The sequence below is a fragment of the Macaca thibetana genome, chromosome 7 (assembly GCF_024542745.1).
Source record: "Macaca thibetana thibetana isolate TM-01 chromosome 7, ASM2454274v1, whole genome shotgun sequence".
Classification (NCBI taxonomy): Eukaryota; Metazoa; Chordata; class Mammalia; order Primates; family Cercopithecidae; genus Macaca; species Macaca thibetana.
Genome location: NC_065584.1, coordinates 128868012 through 128891011, shown reverse-complemented (window position 1 = coordinate 128891011; position 23000 = coordinate 128868012). Strand labels below are relative to the sequence as shown.

The window sequence follows — 23000 nt, the reverse complement described above, 5'->3', positions numbered from 1 at the left end:
GGTCTAAAAATATGAACTTAAAAAAGTATGAAGTAGTTTTAGATGTAAAGCAGTGGTCACAGGGAAAAAATGTAATTAATGCAAAAAACTAGTAGCAGGTATTTTTGCTTTTTGTTTGTTTGTTTGTTTCTAAGAGGTGGAGTCTTGCTATATTGCCCAGGCGGCCCAGGCTGGACTCAAACTTCTGGGCTCAAGTGATCTTCTCACCTCAGCCTCCTGAGTAGCTGGAACTATAGGCACATGCCACCATACCCAGCTTGAATGCTTTTTAAACTATTCAAAACTACTGCTATATAAAGACACTAATGAAATAGAGTGTTCATTAAATAATGTAATAGGGTCAGGCACGGTGGCTCACGCTTGTAATCCCAGCACTTTGGGAGGCCAAGGTGGGCAGATCACATGAGGTCAGGAGTTGAGACCAGCCTGGCCAACATGGTGAAACCCCATCTCTACTAAAAATACAAAAATTAGCTGGGTGTGGTGGCACGTGTCTGTAATCTCAGCTACTCAGGAGTCTGAGTCAGGAGAATTGCTTGAACCCGGAAGGCAGAGGTTTCAGTGGGCCAAGATCATGCCACTGCACTCCAGCCTGGGGGACAGAGTGAGATTCCATCTCAAAAAAAAAAAAAAAGTAATGTAGGCTGGGCAGGGTGGTTCACGCCTGTAATCCCAGCACTTTGGGAGGCTGAGGTGGGTGGATCATGAGGTGAGGAGTTTGAGAACAGCCTGGCCAACATGGTGAAACCTCGTCTCTACTAAAGATACAAAAAATTAGCCCGGTGTAGTGGCACGCACCTGTAATCCCAGCTACTCGGGAGGCTGATGCAGGAGAATTGCTTGAACCTGGGAGGCGGAGGTTGCAGTGAGCCGAGATTGCGCCACAGCACTCCAGCCTGGGCAACAGGGCAAGACTCTGTCTCAAAAAAAAAAAAAAAAAAAGGTAATGTAATACAAATACCTCAAATTTTCAGCAGTCTTTCAGTAGGTCCTTATTCCAGAGTATATGGAATATATTTACCTTTTACCTGAAATATAAGGCATATGTTCTTCACAGTTCATTCTTATGTTAATTCTATGATGTATATGTTTTTGTCACTCTCTTATTGCAACTCAGTAAGGCAGTAATATTCATATTAAATATTGAAATACCAGAAGTGTTATTTTGCACCACTGTCGTAATTACTTGATGACAGTGGTCATCTGAAACTTAATATGGTCAAAACTAAATTTTAAATTTTCTCTCATACCTGCACCTCCTTAAGCATTCTCTGCCTTAGTGAATGCAGTTTTTCTTTCTCATACCCAATGTCCAATTTTAAAGTACAATAAACTTTCAAAATCAATTCTGAATCTAAACACTTCTCATCACCTCAACTGCTTCCCTAGTTCAAGAACCATCATCTTTAACTTGGAATCTATAACAGCCTTTAAAGTCTTCCTATTCCGCTCTTGAACACCTTCAGTTCTTTTCAACACAGCAGCCAGTTTTGTTTGTTTTTGTTTTTTTTGAGACAGAGTCTTGCTCTGTTGCCCAGGTTGGAGTGCAGTGGCGCAATCTCGGCTCATGGCAACCTCCACCTTCTGGGTTCAAGCAATTCACCTGCCTCAGCCTCCCAAGCAGCTGGGATTACAGGCGTGCACTACCACCCCTGGCTAATTTATTTATTTTTTTTTTCTTTTTTTAAGACGGAGTCTTGCTCTTGTCGCCCAGGCTGGAGTTCAATGGCTCAATTTTGGCTCACTGCAACCTCTGCTTCATGGCCGGGCACAGTGGCTCACACCTGTAATCCCAGCACTTTGGGAGGCCGAGGCAGGCGGATTGCAAGGTCAGGAGATCGAGACAAGCCTGGCCAACATGGTGAAACCCCGTCTCCACTAAAAATGCAAAAATTAGCCAGGTGTGGTGGCGGGCACCTGTAATCCCAGCTACTCGGAAGGCTGAGGCAAGAGAATTACCTGAAACCAGAAGGCCAAGGTTGCAGTGAGCCGAGATCGCTCCACTACACTCCAGCCTGGGTGGAAGAGCGAAGTTCCGTCTCAAAAAAAAAAAAAAAAAAAAATCTCATGAGTAATATTCTATATTTAATACATGTTGGGTATATTGGTTAAGTAAAATATCAAAATTTCACCCTTTTTAAAAAAATGTGGCTACTAGAAAATTGAAAACTATATGGGTGGTTTGTGTTATACAATATTTCAATTGAATAGTGCTATACAAGATATTCACATTGCATGTTTTAACACCACCTCTTCAGAAAGGCCTTCCCTGATCATCCTATCTAAAATAGCACCCCTCCATCACTATTCATTTTATTTTTTGTTTGTTTTTGTATTTTGAGGCTGAGTTTCACTCTGTTGCCCAGGCTGGAATGCACTGGCGTGATCTCGGCTCACTGCAACCTCTGCCTCTAGGGTTCAAGTGATTCTTCTGCCTGAGCCTCCTGAGTAGCTGGGACTACAGGTGCATGCCACCATGCCCTGCTATTTTTGTATTTTTAGTAGAGATGGGGTTTCACCATGTTGGCCAGGCTGGTCTTGAACTTCTAACCTCAAGTGATTTGCCTGACTCGGCCTCCCAAAGTGCTGGAATTACAGGCATGAGCCACCATGCTGGCCCATTATTATTTATTTATTTATTTACACCTCCCGGGTTCAAGCTATTCTCCTGTCTCAATGAGTAGCTGGGATTACAGGCATGCACCACCAGGCTTGGCTAATTTTTTTGTATTTTTAGTAGAGATGGAGTTTCACCATGTTGATCAGGCTGATCTCATACTCCTGACCTCATGATCTGCCCACCTCAACCTCCCAAAGTGCTAGGATTACAGGTCTGAGCCACCAGGCCCGGCCTACCAGCCCATTATTCACTTTATTCAGGCTTCTTTTTCTCAGCATTTATCACTACTGGTCATATAACAAGTATGTAAAATAATTTTATCTCTCCCTCTAATATATATGTTCCATGAAGGCAGGGATTTCATCACGGCTGTATCCCCAGTACTCTGAACAGTTCTGTACACATATTAGGTATTCAGTACGTAGTTGAAAGAATGGTCATTGTTCTGCCATGATGGAATCCCATGTTAGAGAGTTGGATGGATAGTGTCTTAAAAGTTGCACATTAATTTTGATGAATAAATCCAAAATTCAAATTTCTGAGTGTCTCAACATTTCAACCCTGTGTTTCCAAGTACTTGGACAAGTTAGTTTGTATGTCTTCAAGTTCATTTTCCTGCCATCTCCAATCTGCTATTAAACCCATCTGATGAATTTTTCATTTCAGTTATTGTTCTTTGCAGTTCTAGAATCTCATTACGATTTTTACAATTTCCATGTCTGTGCTGAGATTCCCTACCTGTTCTTTCATTAACATATTTTCATTTAATTCTTTTAATTCATTTAAATATATTTATAATAGCAGCATTAACAAATACAATAAAGGCTAGGTGCAGTGGTTCATGCCTGTAGCACTTTGAGAGGCCAAGACGGATGGATTGCTTGAGCTCAGGAATTCAAAACCAGCCTGGGCAACATGGTGAAACCGTCTCCACTAAAATACAAAAATATTAGCTGGGTGTGGTGTTGTGTGCCTGTAGTCCCAGCTACTCAGGAGGATGAGGCACAATAATTGCTTGAACCCGGGAGGGGGAGGTTGCAGTGAGCCAAGATCGTGCCACTGCACTCCCGCCTGGGCAACAGAGCAAGACTGTCTCCAAAACAAATAAGAATGACACAGTTCATCCCAATTTTTAAAAACTATGGGCCACATTTTCTCGTGTCTTTGTAGGTCTAGTCATTTTTTAGGCAACACTGGACATTATGAATAATAATGTTTTAGAGACTCTAGATTCTGTTATCTTCCCTGAAAAGTGATGATTCTTGTTTTAGCAGGCACTTCAGTTACTGAGTGGTCACCTAAACTTGTTGATGCTTGGTTTTATTTATATTTTGTTGGTTCACATCTATGGAAAGCCTAAGGAGACTTGCAAGCCCTACACTGGCAGGACTCAAGCTCCATACTCTGTTTCCCCTGCTAATCTTGTCAAGGCTTGACTTTAGGCTTTGATAAGGCAGATCTAGAGTAGGTCTTACTGTAGGGGATGGGGTTTACTCCTAATGTGCAGCCTTTCTAATGTTTCAGCTGTTGCTGCAATTTTTTTTTTTTTTTTTTTTTTGAGACAGAGTTTTACTCTGTCGCCCAGGCTGGATTGCAGTGGCGTGATCTTGGCTCACTGCAACCTCTGCCTCCCGGGTTCAAGCGATTCTTGTGCCTCAGCCTCCCGAGTAGCTGGAATTACAGGCGTGTGCCACCACGCCCAGCTAATTTTTGTGTTGTTTTTTATTTAGTAGAGATGGGGTTTCGCCATGTTGGCCAGGCTGGTCTCAAACTCCCGACCTCAGGTGATCCAACTGCCTCGGCCTCCCAGTGTTGGGATTACAGGCATGAGCCACCCACCCAGCCTGTTGCTGCAATTGCTAAAGATGTTCACCTTGGCAGGCCCAGAAATCCAATGTCCCTTAGCACTGCATTGTGCCAAAACTTCTTGGCCTCTGGTATCTCTATTCTGTTCTCAACCCTGTAGCAACTGCTATCTATAAGCATTAGATGGTCTTTTTTCTGAGCATGTACAGCCCAGCCCTTGGCCATGGACTTGTGGGGACCTCTGTATGGATTTCTGGGGCTGCCTCTGTGAACAGCTCCCTCTTCTCTGGTGTCCCACGCAACAGATTCCAAATGTTTCAGCTGCTCCTTGTGATTTCTGCCTTCTCAGTTCAGTAGACCCACTGTGCTCTGCTCTTACTCCAGACTCTTTACACCACAAAAAGTGGGATGATTGTGGGACTCACTGCTTAAGTTTCCCTTCTCTCAGAGACAGTCTTGTGCTGGCTGGAAATAGTTGCCTAATACATCTTGTCCAGTATTGTAGGTGCTACTAATCCAAGAGGGCTAGTAGCGGAAGTCTCCCTTTCCTTACCTCAGAGTTTTTTTTTTTTTAGACAGAGTCTCACTCTGTCACCCAGGCTGGAGTGGAGTGGTATGCTCATGGCTCGACCTTCTGGACTCAAGCATCCTCCCACCTCAGCATCCCAAGTAGCTGGGACTACAGGCATACACCACTACAGCAGGCATACACTACTACAGGCACATACCTGGCTAATTTTTGTATTTTATGTAGAGACAGAGTTTCACCATGTTGCCCAGGCTAGTTTTGAACTCCTGGGCTTAAGGAATCTGTCCACCTTGGCCTCCCAAAGTGCTGGGATCACAGGCATGAGCCACTGTGTCTGGCCTCCCTCAGATTTTTGAAGTGAAACTAATGGAAGATGAGCAGCCCCTCCCAGGTAGCAAAACTAAGAAAATATGATCTGTTAGAAGCCACAGTTAGAACTTTGAGGAGGGAGCTACTTTGAGACAAGGTAATAAGTAGAGGGAAGTAGAAATGGGAGTTGGTCAAACAAAGTCCTAGCAGCATTCAAGTCCTTGTTTCAGTTGTCTTTAAGTCCAGGGGATTCCTATTGTTTACACACTTTTCTTACATGAACCATTAAATTTCCCCCCTTTTTTTCTGGATTAGTTGGTTGAATTTTCTCTTTTTTTTTTTTTTTTTTTGAGACGGAGCCTTGCTCTGTCGCCCAGGCTGGAGTGCAGTGGCATAATCTCGGCTCACTGCAAGCTCTGCCTCCCGGGTTCACGCCATTCTCCTGCCTCAGCCTCCCGAGTAGCTGGGACTACAGGTGCCCGCCACCACGCCTGGCTAATTTTTTGTATTTTTAGTAGAGACAGGGTTTCACCATGTTAGCCAGGATGGTCTCGATCTCCTGGCCTCGTGATCCACCCGCCTCGGCCTTCCAAAGTGCTGGGATTACAGACATGAGCCACCGCATCCAGCAGTTGGTTGAATTTTCATTTGAAACTCTTAGTGAGGAGAGTTTTAAAAGAAACTGAGCTGGGTGCGGTGGCTCACGCCTGTAATCCCAGCACTTTGGGAGGCCGAGGCGGGCAGATCATGAGGTCAAGAGATTCAGACCATCCTGGCCAACATGGTGAAACCCCGTCTCTACTAAAAATACAAAAATTAGCTAGGTGTGGTGGCACATGCCTGTAGTCCCAGCTACTTGGGAGGCTGAGGCATGAGAATCGCTTGAACCCAGGAGGCAGAGGTTGCAGTGAGCCAAGATCATGCCACTGCACTCCAGCCTGGCGACAGAGCTAGACTACATCTAAAAAAAAAATTAGAACTGAATGTCGATGGCCCACATGTGATGTGAAAACTCTATAACCTAGACTGAAAATGTATCAATGACACACTGTCCCATTGAAACCATATGCCGCGGCCGGGCGCGGTGGCTCAAGCCTGTAATTCCAGCACTTTGGGAGGCCGAGACAGGTGGATCACGAGGTCAGGAGATCGAGACCATCCTGGCTAACACGGTGAAACCCCATCTGTACTAAAAAAAAAATACAAAAAGCTAGCCGGGCGAGGTGGCGGGCGCCTGTAGTCCTAGCTACTCGGGAGGCTGAGGCAGGAGAATGACGTGAACCTGGGAGGCAGAGCTTGCAGTGAGCTGAGATCCGGCCACTGCACTCTAGCCTGGACGATAGAGCGAGACTTCGTCTCAAAAAAAAAAAAAAAAAAAAAAAAAGAAACTATATGCCACACACGAGAGAATAGGTGTTTCTAAGGTCAGCCCCATTATGGAATGTGACTACCTTCCTGATACAGTTTGGCTCTGTGTCCCCACCCAAATCTCATCTCGAATTGTAATCCTCATGTGTGGAGGCAGGGACCTGGTGAGAGGTGACTAGTTAATGGTGAGAGTTTCCCCCATGCTGTTCTCGTAATAGTGAGTGAGTTCTCACAAGATCCAATGGTTTTAAAAATGGCAGTTTCCAGGCCGGGCGCAGTGGCACACACCTGTAAGCCCAGCACTTTGGGAGACGGAGGGGGGCAGATCACCTGAGGTCGGGAGTTCGATACCAGCCTGACCAACATGGAGAAACCCCGTCTCTACTAAAAATACAAAATTAACCAGGCGAGGTGGCACATGCCTGTAATCCCAGCTACTCAGGAGGCTGAGGAAGGAGAATTGCTTGAACCTGAGAGGTGGAGGTTGTGGTGAGCTGAGATCACGCCACTGCACTCCAGCCTGGGCAACAAGAGTAAAACTCCGTCTCAAAAAATAAAAAATAAAAATAAAAATTTTTTAAAAATGGCAGTTTCCTGTGTGCACACTCTCTCTCTCCTGCCACCACGTAAGATTTGCCTTGCTTCCCTTTTGCCTCCCATCATGATTGTAAGTTTCCTGAGGCCTCCCCAGCCATGTGGAACTGTGAGTCAATTAAACCTCTTTCCTATATAAATTACCGAGTCTCAGGTAGTACCTTTATAGCAATGTGAAAACAGACTAATACATTTCCTCATAAGTATGTTGTTGCTTTTTTTCTGAGACAAGAGTTTTGCTCTGTTGCCCAGACTGGAGTGCAGTGGCGCGATCTCGGCTCACTGCAACCTCTGCCTCCTGGGTTCAAGCGATTCTCTGGCCTCAGCCTCCCGAGTAGCTGGGATTACAGGCGCACGCCACCATGCCCGGCTAATTTTTGTATTTTTTAAATAGAGACAGAGTTTCGCCATGTTGGTCAGGCTGGTCTCGAACTCCTGACCTTGTGATTCGCCTGCCTCAGCCTCCCAAAGTGCTGGGATTACAGGCATGAGCCACCACCCCTGTCTTCTTGTTGCTTTAAAAAAAAAAAAATTCTCTGTCCTCATATTCAAGCAAATTTTGTTGTTACATGATTACAGGAATGAGAAGTCCAAAAGACACAATCTTAAGATTTTTTCAGTGTGTCATATTTTAGAAATGATTTTGAAGTCATATTCACATTTCTCCTAAAATCATCTTTCCATATATATTTGCTTCATTTTCATTTATGGGTCAGAAGCAATACCTAAACTTACAAGACTCTCCTATCTTGACCCCTCCATACTTCTTCAGCCTCATCTCTCTCCCTTGCTTATTACATTCCAGCCACATAACTGTAATGTTTTAGTTCAGTGAAAACCTAATTGTTTGGAATCTTAGAACATTCATTCATTCATTTATTTATCTGAGACAGAGTCTTGCTCTGTCACCCAGGCTGGAGTGCAGTGGTATGATCTTGGCTCACTGCGACCTCCGCCTTCTGGGTTCAAGTGATTCTCCTGCCTTAGCCTCCTGAGTAATTGGGATTACAGCCGCACGCCACCGTGCCCAGCTAATTTTTGTATTTTTAAGAGAGACGGGGTTTCACCATGTTGGTCAGGCTGGTCTCGAACTCTACCTGGTGATCTGCCTGCCTCGGCCTCCTAAAGTGCTGGGATTACAGGCGTGAGCCACCATGCCGGGCCAAAACTTTTAATAGCTCTTTAACACTATTTAAAGTTATCTTGTTCATTTATTTACTTGTGTATTGTCTGCCCCCACTTGAATGTACACTCCATGTGAACAGAGACCTTGTCTATCTTATCCACTTATCTTAATACCTAGAACAATGCTGGGCACATAATAGGCATTCAATATTTGTTGAATAAACTAGACCTACAGTAAAGAGCCCTGGTGTAAAAATATTTGGTTTTCAGGCCGGGTATGGCAGCTCATGCCTGTAATCCCAGCACTTTGGGGGGCACTTTGGGGGGCAAGGCAGGTGGATCACCTGAGGTCAGGAGTTCAAGACCAGCCTGGCCAACATGGTGAAACCCTGTCTCTACCAAAAATACAAAAATTGCCCGGGTGTGGTGGCACGTGACTGTAATCCCAGCTACTTGGGAGGCTGAGGCAGGAGAATTGCTTCAATCTGGGAGACAGAGATTGCAGTGAGCCGAGATGTGCCACTGCACTCCAGCCTGGGCAAGAGAGTGAGACTCTGTTTCAAAAAAAAAAAAAAAAGAAAAGAAATATCTGGTTTTGGTTTTTTAGTTTAGCTTAACTTAAAATGAGTGCTAAACTTACTCAGATTTTAGTGTTAAAATGTATTTACTTCATGAATGTGATGTTTGTGTATGTATTAGAATAAGCAACACAGTGAAACAAGTTTAATTTTTAATTTATTAGAACCCAGTAAATGATGATTTTAAAAGCAGAGTTTTCCATCAAATTAACACTTAATTCAGGGCAAAAATACATTTAAAAAACCTAAATCTTAAGGCAGAAGTAAAACATTATAAAAACAGTATGTCTAATAGAGACTGTAAAATGTCAGATTTTTAAGAGATTCACATAGTATTTTATAGCACTAAAATATTAATACAGTCAGAAATATTATCAATTGGTCCAAGATTTGTTTATAAAATGTCTACACTGCTAATTGAAGAAATGTTGCTGTATAAGTAATACCGACAATACAACCAACCAAGTGATTGTTTTTATGATAAAAGAACTAAGGCAGGTAATTGCATGGTTTCCATTTGTAAAGCTTTTGCAGTATTAAATATAAAGTATTACTAGGGGTATTTTTTGATTCATCTCCCTACCCTAATGTCCCCAAAATGTACATCACTTCCCTTTAACTCTATTTTAAAAATTCTGTGAACCACCATACCTATTCATTGTAGGCCTGATCCTATAAAGGTATGAATTGTTTAATTTGACATGGTGGAAAAACAATTTTAGTAAACCACTACATCTTTTCCTAGTCATTGAGCAATTTCAAACAGAAGTCTTAAGAATTTTTGCACCTCAACAAGTGAACAACCTGTTTCTTTACCACTATAAGTTTGAATTTTGACTAGAATCTGTTAGTACACAGGGGAAAACACATTTCATGTTTATGTACAATTAACAGTAGCCCTTCTGAAAAACAGGGTTAACAATCTTAAATTTCCCCTTGTGATCAAAACCTTTTGATCAAAAATTACTTTTGTTTTTAGGGAGCAGGATAAGATTTAAAAGTGCTTTAAATCAGAAACAAGGATTAGCTAGTTTATACATTCCACTGAATAGTGTCAAAAAAGATAAATGCATTTAAAATAATTTGTAAGTCCAGCAAATATAAGCTTGATGGGTTCTTAACTAACATATTAAGTAATTACAAAGATTCATTTTTTTACAAACTTTTAAGCTATTTTAATAAAATGGCTATAGACCTCACTGTACTTCTATTTATCTGTGCATTAATAAAAACCTGTTAAAATTCCTTATTTAGTACTTCTGAAAAAGTCTAGTCAAATAAGATCACTAAAATTACCAGAAAAGCTTTGAAATACTGATTGCAGATTCATTTCAAAGTAGATTTAACCCCTTTCAGGATCTGGTGTTTAAATCATGAATGTCTTCACCAACTTCAACTCTGAAAATATAAAAATTTTAGCCAGTTCTGGCTATAGTTAAATAGTACTGGTATTACTTGAAAAAATAAAAATTAAAACTATATTGTCAATCATGCATTCCACAATTTCAAGAATTAAGATATAACTCATAAATATTGTTATGTCTTTGCAGGTTATCTCAACTTCCATCAGGCCTCAGCTGAAAGCTCATCTGCCAAAACACATCAGCACTCTTGTAAAATAAAAGGAGTAGGGAGGTGACTTTGTATACATACTGTCCAGTGTTTGGCTTCCAGTTTTTCCTCTTGTGTGTAACTATTCTAGGTATGACTCCTTGAGCATGAAATGAGGGGTAGATAGAACAGCTGTTGGGCTAACAAGAATTAGTGTGTAGACTGGGCGCAGTGGCTCACACCTGTACTCCCAGCACTTTGGGAGGCCAAGGCAGGAGGATCACCTGAGGTCAGGAGTTCAAGACCAGCCTGGCCAACATGGTGAAACTCGTCTCTATTAAATATACAATTATTAGCTCTCTATTAAAATACAAAAATTAGCTGGGTATGGTGGCGAGTACCTGTAATTCCAGCTACTTGGGAGGCTAAGGCAGGAGAATTGCCTGAACCCAGGAGGTGGAATGGAGGTTGCAGTGGGCCAAGATTGTGCCATTGCACTCCAGCCTGGGAAACAAGACTAAAACTCTGTCTCAAAAAAAAAAAAAAAAAAAAAAAAAAAAATTAGTGTATAAAAAGTTTTCTGCTGAATATCTGTTCTGTTCCTACTGTGGTTATGCTATGCCACATATAACTTGTACAACCATTTTGTCCTGTTTATCTATTTGTGGAAATAAGTCGGCTCAATAAAATGTGAAATATACATTAGTTTGCTTTAGATGCAAAGATTAGCTGTTTTTGGCTTAACTGTATCATAACCAAAAAAGTCTATACCTTGATAATACAATATGAAAAAGTTCACATATGTACATGGGTACATTCCTTCATTAAAGTTTTTCCTTAATTCTATCTCAATGTATCTTTACAACTGATACAACTCATCTTTACAACAAAAGTCAAAAAGGACAAAGTAGAATGATTTCATTTTACAGCACTTTAGGTTTTCTGAAGCGTTCCTTTAGGACTTAAAGGACATCATTGAAATGTTGCTTTCCATAGTCGGCAGGATCCATTTGAAGCTCTCGTTCTTCATCATCTGTAAGTAAAATAATTTTGTATCAACATATTATTTTTTAAATCACTGCAGAAATCCAATTAATGTCTCAGTTTTTCTCAGCCTTAAGGTAGTTTCCTGCTTGTTATTTTATACCTGGTACAAAGAGTGTTCTATTTCTTAGCTGCTTGGCTAAAGAGTGAAAAGTATGTGGAACTATTTTGCAAGATTAATTTTAACAAATCTTTAAAAAATAGACATAGATGACAGACAAGCAGAGATAGAGCCAGATAGACATAGCTAGCAAAACTTTAGGAACCCACAAATATTGAGAAGTTAATATTTTTATATAAATATAGTTTTTTTTTTTTTTTTGAGACAGACTTTCACTCCGTTGCCTAGGCTGGAGTGCAGTGGCGCGATCTTGGCTGACTGCAACCTCTGTCTCCCAGGATCAAGCGATTCTCCTACCTCAGCCTCCCAAGTAGTTGGGACTACAGGCACCTGTTCACCATGCCTGGCTAATTTTTGTATATTTAGTAGAGATGGGGTTTTACCATCTTGGCCAGGCTGGTCTTGAACTCCTCACCTCAGGTGATCTGCCCACTTTGGCCTCCTAAAGTGCTGGGATTACAGGCGTTGAGTCACAGTGCCCAGCCTAAATATATTATTTCTATATAGATGATAATTAGTTCTTTAAATTAAAGCTTTGGTAGAAACATTTCTGTACACATTTTCAGGCTTTTAAAAATCAATTTTTTTCCTAATTATAAAAGTATCCAATATTAGTTTTATAAAAATTATAAAAAATAGAAAAATAAAAGTCACTTATAATCCCAACATTTAACATTTTAGTGAATTTCTTTGCCTCTCTGCAAATAGCTTACTCTTGGCTTCCTAAATGGAGAATAACAACCAAAATTTAACTTTTTCTTAACTAAACAGAAAAAAAAAAGATTACTGTTAATAAAATCCTCAAAGCCTCTTTGAGTAGCTATATTAAATTACTCCAAGTAGTGCTATGGAGTTTGATTTATTTGGCTATTACAGATTTTTCTGGTTCTTTCTTGGCTATGAGTTGTCACTTTGCCTTGTTGTCAGTTTACCTGCCAATAGCAATCCTTCTTTTCTAATTTTGCTGCAAATTACAGGTCTTGAAATGAGACTGCTCAAGAGTTGTGTTCGTTTGTTTGAGACAGAATATTGCTCTGTTGGCCAGGCTCAAGTGTAGTGGTGTTATCATGGCTCACTTGCAGCCTCGACCTCCCGGCCTCAAGTAATCCTCCCACCTCAACCTCCCAGGTAGCTGGGACCACAGGTGCACGCCACCACACCTGGCTACATTTTGTATTTTTTGTAAAGACAGGATTTTGCCCTGTTGCCCAGGCTGGTCCGGAACTCCTGGGCTCAAGTGATCCACCGGCCTCAGCCAAGATTATTAAAATTATATTAGAACAAGAATGAAAAGTATTTTGATCAGAGCCTTGGAGAGTCCCTTTGGAGTACTTGGAATTTTTTTTTTTTTTTTTTTTTTTTTTTTGGCTGGGACTATAGGCGCCCGCCACTGCACCCGGCTAATTTTTGTATTTTTAGTAGAGATGGGGTTTCACCATGGATTTTTATGATATCTTTTGGCTTCTCTGCAGACTTAAAAAATCACTTTTCTTACATTCTGGTTCACAGATACTATTACCCAATAGCTTAATTTTTGTTAATATAATTTAAATGAAGTTATACATTGGAATCTAAATTCATACGTATACTATAGTTTTCTGAAAACTATTACTTTAGGTATGAGAGGTTTTAACACTCTAAAACTTTCTTCTTTCAAAAATGACAAACAGGCCGGGCATGGTTGTGCAAGCTCGCAATCCCATCATTTTGGGAGGCAGAGGCAGGCAGATCACTTGAGCTCAGGAGTTCGAGACCAGACTGGGCAACATGCTGAAACCCAGTCTCTACTAAAAATTCAAAATTTAGCAAGGCATGGTTGTGTATACCTGTAGTCCCAGCTACTCAGGAGACTGAGGTAGGAGGATTGCTTGAGCCTAGGAGGTAGAGGTTGCAGTAAGCAGAAATGACACCACTGTACTCCAGCCTGGGTAACAGAGCTAAATCCTATCTCCAAAAAAAAAAAAAAAAAAAGTCAAACAAACCAACTTTCTTTTTCAACAACTTTCCTGTTAAACTTATAGAAATTTTCATTTCTAGAATTTCGGACAACCATTTTCCACTTTTTTTTTTTTTTTTTTTGAGACAGGGTCTCACTCCCATCACTCAGATTGGAGTACAGTGGCACAATCTCAGCTCACTGCAGCCTTGACCTCCCAGGGCTCAAGGGATCCTCCCACCTCAACTTTCTGAGTAGCTGGGACTATGGGCACACACCACCATGCCCAGCTAATTTTTTTTATGGAGACAGGGTTTCACCATGTTGTCCAGGCTGGTCTTTAACTCCAGGATTCAAGCAATCTGCCCACCTTAGCTTCCCAAAGTGCTGGGTTTACAGCTGTGACCACTGCATCCAGACTACCCCATATTCTTAACAAATGATCTATCTTTAAATAGTACACTTGATCTCAGCCAAAAGCCCGAGAAGCGATATCTTTAAATAGTATAATCCACTAGGTATGATAATCCCAAATCTGTCTTAATATGTGTTAAAGACTGAAATTATATCAATTTTCACACTTTTACTTTATATACATGCTAATCAATTTCTTATCAAAGAACTCTTTACTTAAAAAGAATTTTTTTTTTTTGAGACGGAGTCTCCCTGTGTCGCCCAGGCTGGAGTGCAGTGGTACGATCTCGGCTCACTGCAAGCTCCACCTCCCAGGTTCACTCCCTTCTCCTGCCTCAGCCTCCCGAGTAGCTGGGACTACAGGCACCCGCCACCACGCCCAGCTATTTTTTTTGTCTTTTTTTAGTAGAGACGGGGTTTCACCGTGTTAGCCAGGATGGTCTCAAACTCCTGACCTGGTAATCCACCCGCCTCAGCCTCCCAAAGTGCTGGGATTACAGGCGTGAGCCACCACGCCCAGCCTATCTTTGTTTTCAAAAGGGAAAATAATCATGGGCACCTCTCCAGAAAGCTCTCCTTAGGATCCACATTATAGAACCTCACCTTATGGCTATAAACACATCTTTTAGGACTTTAATATAACAATTAAATTAAGACTTAATCATCATGGAGCAGTGGATAATTTTCGAGAAATGTAATAGGAAAGTTATTGAAAGGAAAAGGTGTCTTTACTTTTTGGAATTTTTTTTTTTTTTGAAACGGAGTCTCACTCTGTTGCCCAGGCTGGAATGCCGTAGCACAAATTCGGCTCATTGCAACCTGCGCCTCCCGGGTTCAAGCGATTCTCCTGCCTCAGCCTCTTGAATAGCTGGGATTACAGGCATGCACCACCATGCCCGGATAACTTTTTTATTTTTCTTTTTTAGTAGAGACGAGGTTTCACCAATGGTTAGGCTGGTCTCGAACTCCTGACCTCGTGATACACCTGCCTCGGGCTCCCAAAGTGCTGGTATTACAGGCCTCACATGAGGCACAGGGCCCGGCTTTTTCTTTTTCTTTTTTTTTGAGAGGGAGTCTCGCTGTTGTGGCCCAGGCTGGAGTGCAATGGCGAGATCTCGGCTCACTGCAACCTCCGCCTCCCAGGTTCCAGCAATTCCCCTGCCTCAGCCTCCCGAGTTGCTGAGATTACAGGTGCCCCCCCACCCCCAGCTAATTTTTTTTTTGTATTTTTAGTAGAAGCGGGGTTTCACCATGTTGGCCAGACTGGTCTCGAACTCCTGACCTCAGGAGATCCACCTGCCTTGGCCTCCCAAAGTGCTAGATTACAGGCATGAGCCACCGCGCCCAGCCACTTTTGGGCTTTTTTTTGAGACACAGTCTTGCTCTGTCGCCCAAGCTGGAGTGCAGTGGCGCAATCTTGGCTCACTGCAAGCTCCGCCTCCCGGGTTCACACCATTCAGTGTAATATTTTTAGTGTTATATTTTAGTGTAATATTTTAGTGTAACACAAAACAGAGATAACACAGTTGTTATCTCTGTTTTCCTGAGAAGATGATTACAGGTCCAAATAATTTTAGGAACTAGATCATGTTTGTTAAGTACATGAGCTGGGAGTAGATTTGTTTTTCTGTTCCTAGACATTTGCTCTTATCCTGATTTCGCTTTTCATTTGTTCACTTAAAAATTCCAAAAAGGGCCAGGCGCGGTGGTTCATACCTGTACAAATCCCAGCACTTTGGGAGGCCGAGGCGGGCGGATCACACCCTCCTGGCTAACACGGTGAAACCCCATTTCTACTAAAAATATTACAAAATTCAGCCGGGAGTGGTGGCGGGAGCCTGTAGTCCCAGCTACTGGGGAGGCTGAGGCAAACAAACAAACAAAATCCCAAAAAGGCCGGGCGCAGTGGCTCACGCCTATATCCAGCACTTTGGAAGGCCGAGGTGGGCGGATCACGAGGTCAGGAGATCAAGACCATCCTGGCTAACAAGGTGAAACCCCATCTCTACTAAAAATACAAAAAATTAGCTGGGTATAGTGGCGGGCGCCTGTAGTCCCAGCTACTTGGGGGGCTGAGGCAGGAGAATGGCGTGAACCCAGGAGGCGGAGGTTGCAGTGAGCCAAGATTGCGCCACTGCACTCCAGCCTGGGCGACAGAGCAAGACTCCGTCTCAAAAAAAAAAAAAAAAAAAGAACTAGTATTTTAGTTCACTTTAGGAAGCAGCAAAATATTATATAGTTCATCAAGGTAAAATGAATATTAAAGGAAATATTTTAAAGACATCCATAATTTATTAAATAATTCCTAAATTCCCTCTGAAGTCAAGAAAGGCTACCTCCATTAAAGAAAGTGCTACCAGCCGGGCGCGGTGGCTCACGCCTGTAATCCCAGCACTTTGGGAGGCCGAGGCGGGCGGATCACAAGGTCAGGAGATCGAGACCACGGTGAAACCCCGTCTCTACTAAAAATACAAAAAATTTGCCGGGCGCGGTTGTGGGCGCCTGTAGTCCCAGCTACTCGGGAGGCTGAGGCAGGAGAATGGCGTGAACCCGGGAGGCGGAGCTTGCAGTGAGCCGAGATCGCGCCACTGCATTCCAGCCTGGGCGACAGAGCAAGACTCCGTCTCAAAAAAAAAAAAAAAAAGAAAGTGCTACCATCGCTGGGTGTGGTTTCTCACGCCTGTAATCCCAGCACTTTGGGAAGCTGAGGTGGGCAGATCATGAAGTCAGGAGTTCAAGACCAGCCTGGCCAAAGAGACCAGCCTGGCCAACATGGTGAAACCCTGTCTCTAGTAAAAATACAAAAATTAGCTGGACATGGTGGCTGACACCTGCAATTCCAGCTACTCAGGAGGCTGAGGCAAGAGAATTGCTTGAACCTGGGAGGGGGAGGTTGCAGTGAGTTGAGATCACACCATTGTACTCCAGCCTGGGCGACAAAATTAAAAAAAAAAAAAGAAAGAAAGCTCTATCGCCTGGGTGCAGTGGCTCACGCCTGTGATCCCAACACTTTGGGAGGCTGAGGCAAGTGGATAGCTTGAGCTCAGGAGTTTGAAACTAGCCTGGGCAACATACCAAGACCCCATCTTAGAAAATTTAAAAAATTAAAAAAAAAAAAAGCAAGAACTTGGAGCAAAAAGGCAAAAAGCCAGTGAGGAGCCAGGTGCAGTGGCTCATGCCTATAATCCCAGCACTTTGGGAGACCAAGGTGGCCTGATTGCTTGAGTCCAGGAGTTTAAGACCAGCCTGGGAAACATGGGAAACACGGCTAAACCCTGCCACTACAAAAAATACAAAAAACTAGCCAGCCATGGTGGTGCGTGCCTGTAGTCCCAGATGCTCAGGAGACTGAGGTGGGAGGATCACTTGACCCCAAGAAGTTGAGGCTGCAGTGAGCCATGATCATGTCACTGCACTCCAGCCTGGGTGACAGAGGGAGACCCTGTCTAAAAAAAAAAAAATATATATATATATATATATATATAAATATATATATATAAATATATATATAATAGAAATATATTATAAATATATAGTAGAAATATATTATACATGTATGATATAAATATATAATATAAATATATAACCATTTATATATCTATATAAATATGCAAACACATTTTTATTAAAATATATAAGGATGTATATTTTATATAAATATTTATATATAATTTATATGTATAATTATATATATAAATAATTGTAAACACAGGAAAACTAGGCCTCACTTAATTCTACAAAACACTCTACAAGTAGTGCTGACCCCAATGATTAATAATGTAATGAACAGGTATCAGAGATAAGGCTGGAATGCTTCAGCTCCCTACTGGCAGATATGCTGCCAAAGCCTCAATTCATAATATACAATTTTGGAGACCAAAGCCAGAGTATACTTAGGTGAAGCCAGAATCTTATCCTGCAGCTGGAATCTCTAATCCTAGGGACCTCACAACTTAAGAAACTACTCCTACTACTAGAGAGCAGAGAAGAGCCCCTATCAATAGAACACTAAGTGTGTGCTTCATTTTTTGTTATCTTTCGCTGTAGAGTCACAATGGTGGCAATAAAGTTTCTACCTTCTTTCATGGATTTGGGAATAGATCTGTTTCAGACATCCTGAAATCTGAAACGTATTTTCTAATAATACTTGTGTTATATATATAGTGATTCCAACTTGAATGTGGCCACAGAATTTTAAAACTGAGAAAGATCATGTATTCTAATTCAGCAGTCTTCATACAGATGAAGAAATTGTGGCCCAGAGAGTTTAAGTGACTTGAAAAGCAATACATAGACTATCTCTTGATTCTAGACTAATTTTTTTTCTTTCTTTCTTTCTTTTTTTGAGACAGAGTCTCATTCTGTTACCTAGGCTGGAGTGCAATGGTGCGATCTCGGCTTATCACACCTCTACCTCCCGGGTTCAAGCAATTCTCCTGCCTCAGCCTCCTGAGTAGCTGGGACTACAGGCACCTGCCACCACGCCCAGCTAATTTTTGTATTTTTTAGTAGAGATGTTGGCCAGGCTGGTCTTGAACTCCTGACCTCAGGTGATCCGCCCGCCTTGGCCTCCCAAAGTGCTGGAATCACAGGTGTAAGCCACTGTGCCTGGCCGACTAATGTTTTTTCTACTCTATGTTCTGCCTGCTTTGGCTACAAGTACAAACCGTACTGGGAACGCAACCATTATTTCCACATTGGCACAGTAATGAACACTTGGAATCCAATTTGTTGATAAATTAGGGAACAGCCATAATTACCTCTCCCTACTTTTTGGACAGTCAATAATATACCTAAAGAATCCCTGGATGGCCAGGTGTGGTGGCTCATGCCTGTAATCCCAGCACTTTGGGAGGCTGGGGCAGGTGGATCACTTGAGGTCAGGAGTTGAAACCAGCCTGGCCAACATGGTGAAACCCCATTTCTACTAAAAATACAAAACTTAGATGGACATGGTGGTGCACGGCTGTAGTCCCAGCTATTTGGGAGGCTGAGGCAAGAGAATTGCTTGAACCCTGGAAGCAGAGGTTGCAGTGAGCTGAGATTGCACCACTGCACTCCAGCCTGGATGACATGAGACTCTGTCTCAAAAAAAAAAAAAAAATCAACTCTACAACAGGAAGATTCAGCTTCAGCCTGGGTGACAGAGCAAGACTCCATCTCAATTAAAAAAAAAGAATCCCTGGAACATGTTAACAATTATTTAGGCCGGGTGCGGTGGCTCAAGCCTGTAATCCCAGCACTTTGGGAGGCCCAGGCGGGCGGATCACGAGGTCAGGAGATCGAGACCATCCTGGCTACCATGGTGAAACCCCGTCTCTACTAAAAATACAAAAAACTAGCCGGGCGAGGTGGTGGGCACCTGTAATCCCAGCTACTTGGGAGGCTGAGGCAGGAGAATGGCGTAAACCCAGGAGGCGGAGCTTGCAGTGAGCCGAGATTGCGCCACTGCACTCCAGCCTGGGTGACAGAGCAAGACTCCGTCTCAAAAAATAAAAAATATAAACAAACAAACAAACAAAAACCAATTATTTAAGTCTCCTCAGTATTCCTTACTTAGCCCTCTTTATTTGTTGGAGCTGATGTTCCTGCATCTTTTTGTTCTTGGTCCCCTTTATAGGTGCCCTATCCTGCCACTATCATCTAGAGAATGCCAGAATGAGACAAGAAATGGTAAATGGCAACACTCAGTTCCAGTAAGATTAACTTGCAAACAGGGAAATCCAAAAAGGTAACAACCCCTTCTCTACTTCACTGAGGACATCATCTTTTGTCATTTCTTCAATCCTTAGAATCTATTTTCTTGTGAAAGGAATGGGAGGACAACATGAGGGTCTTGGGGACTTGAAGTAGAAGGTGGCAGTGAGAACCAGGGGAGGAAGAAGGAGAAGAGTACAAGAGAGGGAGAGAGAAGGCACTGAAAATAAATTTACGTACAATAGATTGAAACCCATACAAATATTAAATCAAAATTTTGTGACAATTACCAACTTTAAGATAGATAAAATATAAGAAATGACTGAAAACAAAGACTGAGATAAACCATTATAATAAAAATCTCAAAATTATCCAATGAGATGAAAAAGCCCTTAAAAAAATTAGAGAATATTGAAAGTGTAAACCAAGCAGCTTATAAGACCAGAAGTTAAAGAGTTATTACCCTAGTCACAGTTATAAGAATAAAAGCTCAATGAGAAAAGCATATAATTATCAGTTAATGACAACGTGCAAAGTACTGTGGCGGGTGGGTAATGCACAAAGTACTGTGGGAGGTGGGCATGAAGGTAGAAAAGGATACAAACAAAATGGAAGGCAAAATAAATAAAAATTCCTGCCCTCCAAGAGCTTACAATCTAATTGCTGATATGATATACATGCATGAAAAAATCTTAAAACATTATAAATAATTGCAAACAAATATAATCCAAACAAATCACAAAAGCAATGAGAAAAAAAAGATAAAATTTATGAAAAAAGGATGAGATTACAGAAAAAGTACATAATATTGTAAGGTTATATGTATATCAATATCAATATTACCAAAAAGTGTTTGAGAAATTCTTATAAATATAACCTTATATAACTCCTAGCACATATTAATCTCTTTTCTATCCCCAGTAATCATAATTTTCCTAAACTAAATGAACTATTATAACAGTGCCTAGGTAGAAGTCAGAGTCTCTAGTTTCCCTTTTTTCTACAAACCATATAATTTTGTAGAACAACTACATTTTCTTCTGGGTTTTATAAAAACAATGCTTGTCATAAGCCTAAATAAAAATTTAATTACTTTAAAAACAGGTAAGGAAGAAATCAAGCATGTTATGATGAAAAATTTCCATGCATCACATAAAAATTTAACGTATCACCCACTAAGGTCACAATCAACTTTTACAGAAAAGAGAAATAGCTCCACAAATACTACTAAACAATATAAGCAGGCAGAAAACTGGCCTAAAAACTTGCAAAAGAGAAAAACACTGATATGCATGCATGGGTAGGGCTGCATGCACACAGGTAGATTCTGAACTTTCATTAAGTTAAATGCTCAGCAGAAGTAACAGTGAATAAGAAAAATATGTTGAATCTGTGTAATAAATATAAAACAAATCTTCACACATTGATTGTTAAAATATAAATTTTAAGCCTCTCAGAAAAAATTCAAAATTAGCCTTCCTCTGCTGTGTCAGTGGTGAAATAATCTTATCTTCAGTGTGGAGAAGACCATTCCCTTTGTGGCTTTCCTTATAACGAAAAAGCTACCTGGGCAATATTTGTAATGAAATGTTTTTAGATGAGAAATTGGAAAAGTGTATTTTCTAGGAGCATTTGCCTTAGGTAGTCTAGAGTCATTTTAAACAATTTAATTCTAAAATTTCTGAAGATTCTAAGTTTTAAATTGTAGCTGTATCAATAATACACATGATAACCAAAATTTTAAAAAATTAAAATAATTTACAGATTTACAAATGCCACTATTATAAAACAGTTTTCAAAATAAAACTGAAAAACTGCACAGAACCTCTTCGTATTAATACTGAGGTTGGCTGGGCGCGGTGGTTCACGCCTGGAATCCCAACACTTTGGGAGCCTGAGGCGGGTGGATCACCTGAGGTCAGGAGTTTGAGACCAGCCTGACCAACATAGAGAAACCCCGTCTCTACTGAAAATACAAAATTAGCCAGGCGTGGTGGTGCATGCCTGTAATCCCAGCTACTCAGGAGGCTGAGGCAGGACAATCGCTTGAACCTGGAAGGTGGAGGTTGCAATGAGCCGAGATCGCGCCATTGGACTCCAGCCTGGGCAACAAGAGCAAAACTCCATCTCAAAGAAAAAACAAAAAATTTAGGTTACACTGCCACTAATAGGTAGGGAAAATTCTACACAAATTCAACCAAAAAACTTAGAGGTGGGTTTCATGGTTATAGCATGGAGGCCAGGCCCACGCTCACCTTGGACGTCTTCCTCTCCACCATCACCATCTTCTTCCTCATTGTAAGCCAGCTCAGCCTGCTTGTCTGCCTCATACTCACCTACGTTACCATCATCCCCATTATAATCCGCCAGTTTAGAGCCATGCTGCGGATCAACAGGGGATTCATTCTCATCAAAGAATCGGCCTGTGAAGTAGGTAGAGGATTAATTCAAGAGTAAAGAGAGAAGAAAAGAAGGAATCTATACTGAAGGCAGACCAGAAAGTAGACAAGTGAAACCTGGCAACTTTTGGGGTACTGGATATAAAAGGATACATTTTGTGAAGGTTATCCAAGACAAAAGTATGTAAGAGCGAAGACTCTGAAAATACATAACTTCTCTTTAAAAAAGAATTTCTCTTTTGTGTTAATTTTAGTGCTTGCCACTTAAGATTTGAATGATTTCTTAAAGAAATGGGCACCATTTTTAGGAATGTTTTCATAATAACCAATGACTTCTCCAATATAAGTGTGTCTAAATTAACATTTTAGGAGAATACATTATTTTATTACTAGATATGATACATATTTAAATTTGAAAATCTAGGCCTGGTGCAGTGGCCCACGCTTGTAATCCCAGAACTTTGGGAGGCTGAGGTGGGTGGATCGCTTGAGCTCAAGAGTTTGACACCAGCCTGGGCAACATGGCAAAACCTTTCTCTACAAAAAATACAAAACTTAGCTAGGTATGGTGGCGTACATTTTGGATTTCCAAAAAGGGATGGCAAAGAAAGTAAGCCATCAGAATTCCTAGTGGTTTAAAAAAAAAAAAACAAAAACAAAAAAAAAACACCTCAAGTAATTCTGGTGTATCTCTTCTCATTTCCTAAGCCAGATTTTTAAAAAAGTCAATGGAATCTTAAGAAAACTGACCTATATCAGGCCATTATATTGTACACATTCATAACCATTAGAAATCAAGAAGACAGGCCTGGTGCAGTGGCTCACACCTGTAATCCCGGCACTATGGAAGGCCAAGGTGGGTGGATCACCTGAGGTCAGTAGTTCGAGAATAGCCTTGCAAACATGGTA

The 23000-nt window shown here is 41.4% G+C and overlaps 2 protein-coding genes and 1 long non-coding RNA gene across 6 annotated transcripts in view; 1 reads left to right on the top strand and 2 right to left on the bottom strand.

Annotated features, from left to right (window-relative positions):
• The window catches only part of EIF3J (eukaryotic translation initiation factor 3 subunit J), a 670767-nt gene that overhangs the window by 150512 nt on the left and 497255 nt on the right, over positions 1 to 23000 (bottom strand). The gene's annotated exons all lie outside the window — the stretch shown is intronic.
• The window catches only part of GOLM2 (golgi membrane protein 2), a 127900-nt gene continuing 113968 nt past the window's right edge, over positions 9069 to 23000 (bottom strand). For 2 of the 4 annotated variants that reach the window (XM_050799521.1, XM_050799523.1), the window contains exons 9-10: positions 21948 to 22115; positions 9069 to 11513 (exon numbers count right to left, since the gene is read on the bottom strand). In XM_050799521.1, coding sequence (XP_050655478.1) covers positions 11443 to 11513; positions 21948 to 22115 — 239 coding nt within the window. In that variant the 3' untranslated portion in view covers positions 9069 to 11442. The remainder of the gene's footprint in view (positions 11514 to 21947; positions 22116 to 23000) is intronic. The other 2 variants (XM_050799524.1, XM_050799525.1) reach the window with 1 other exon arrangement.
• On the top strand, positions 11417 to 22892 carry LOC126959899 (uncharacterized). The gene is made up of 3 exons (XR_007727660.1): positions 11417 to 11515; positions 19616 to 19726; positions 22063 to 22892. It is a non-coding gene; the product is annotated as an uncharacterized LOC126959899 (long non-coding RNA).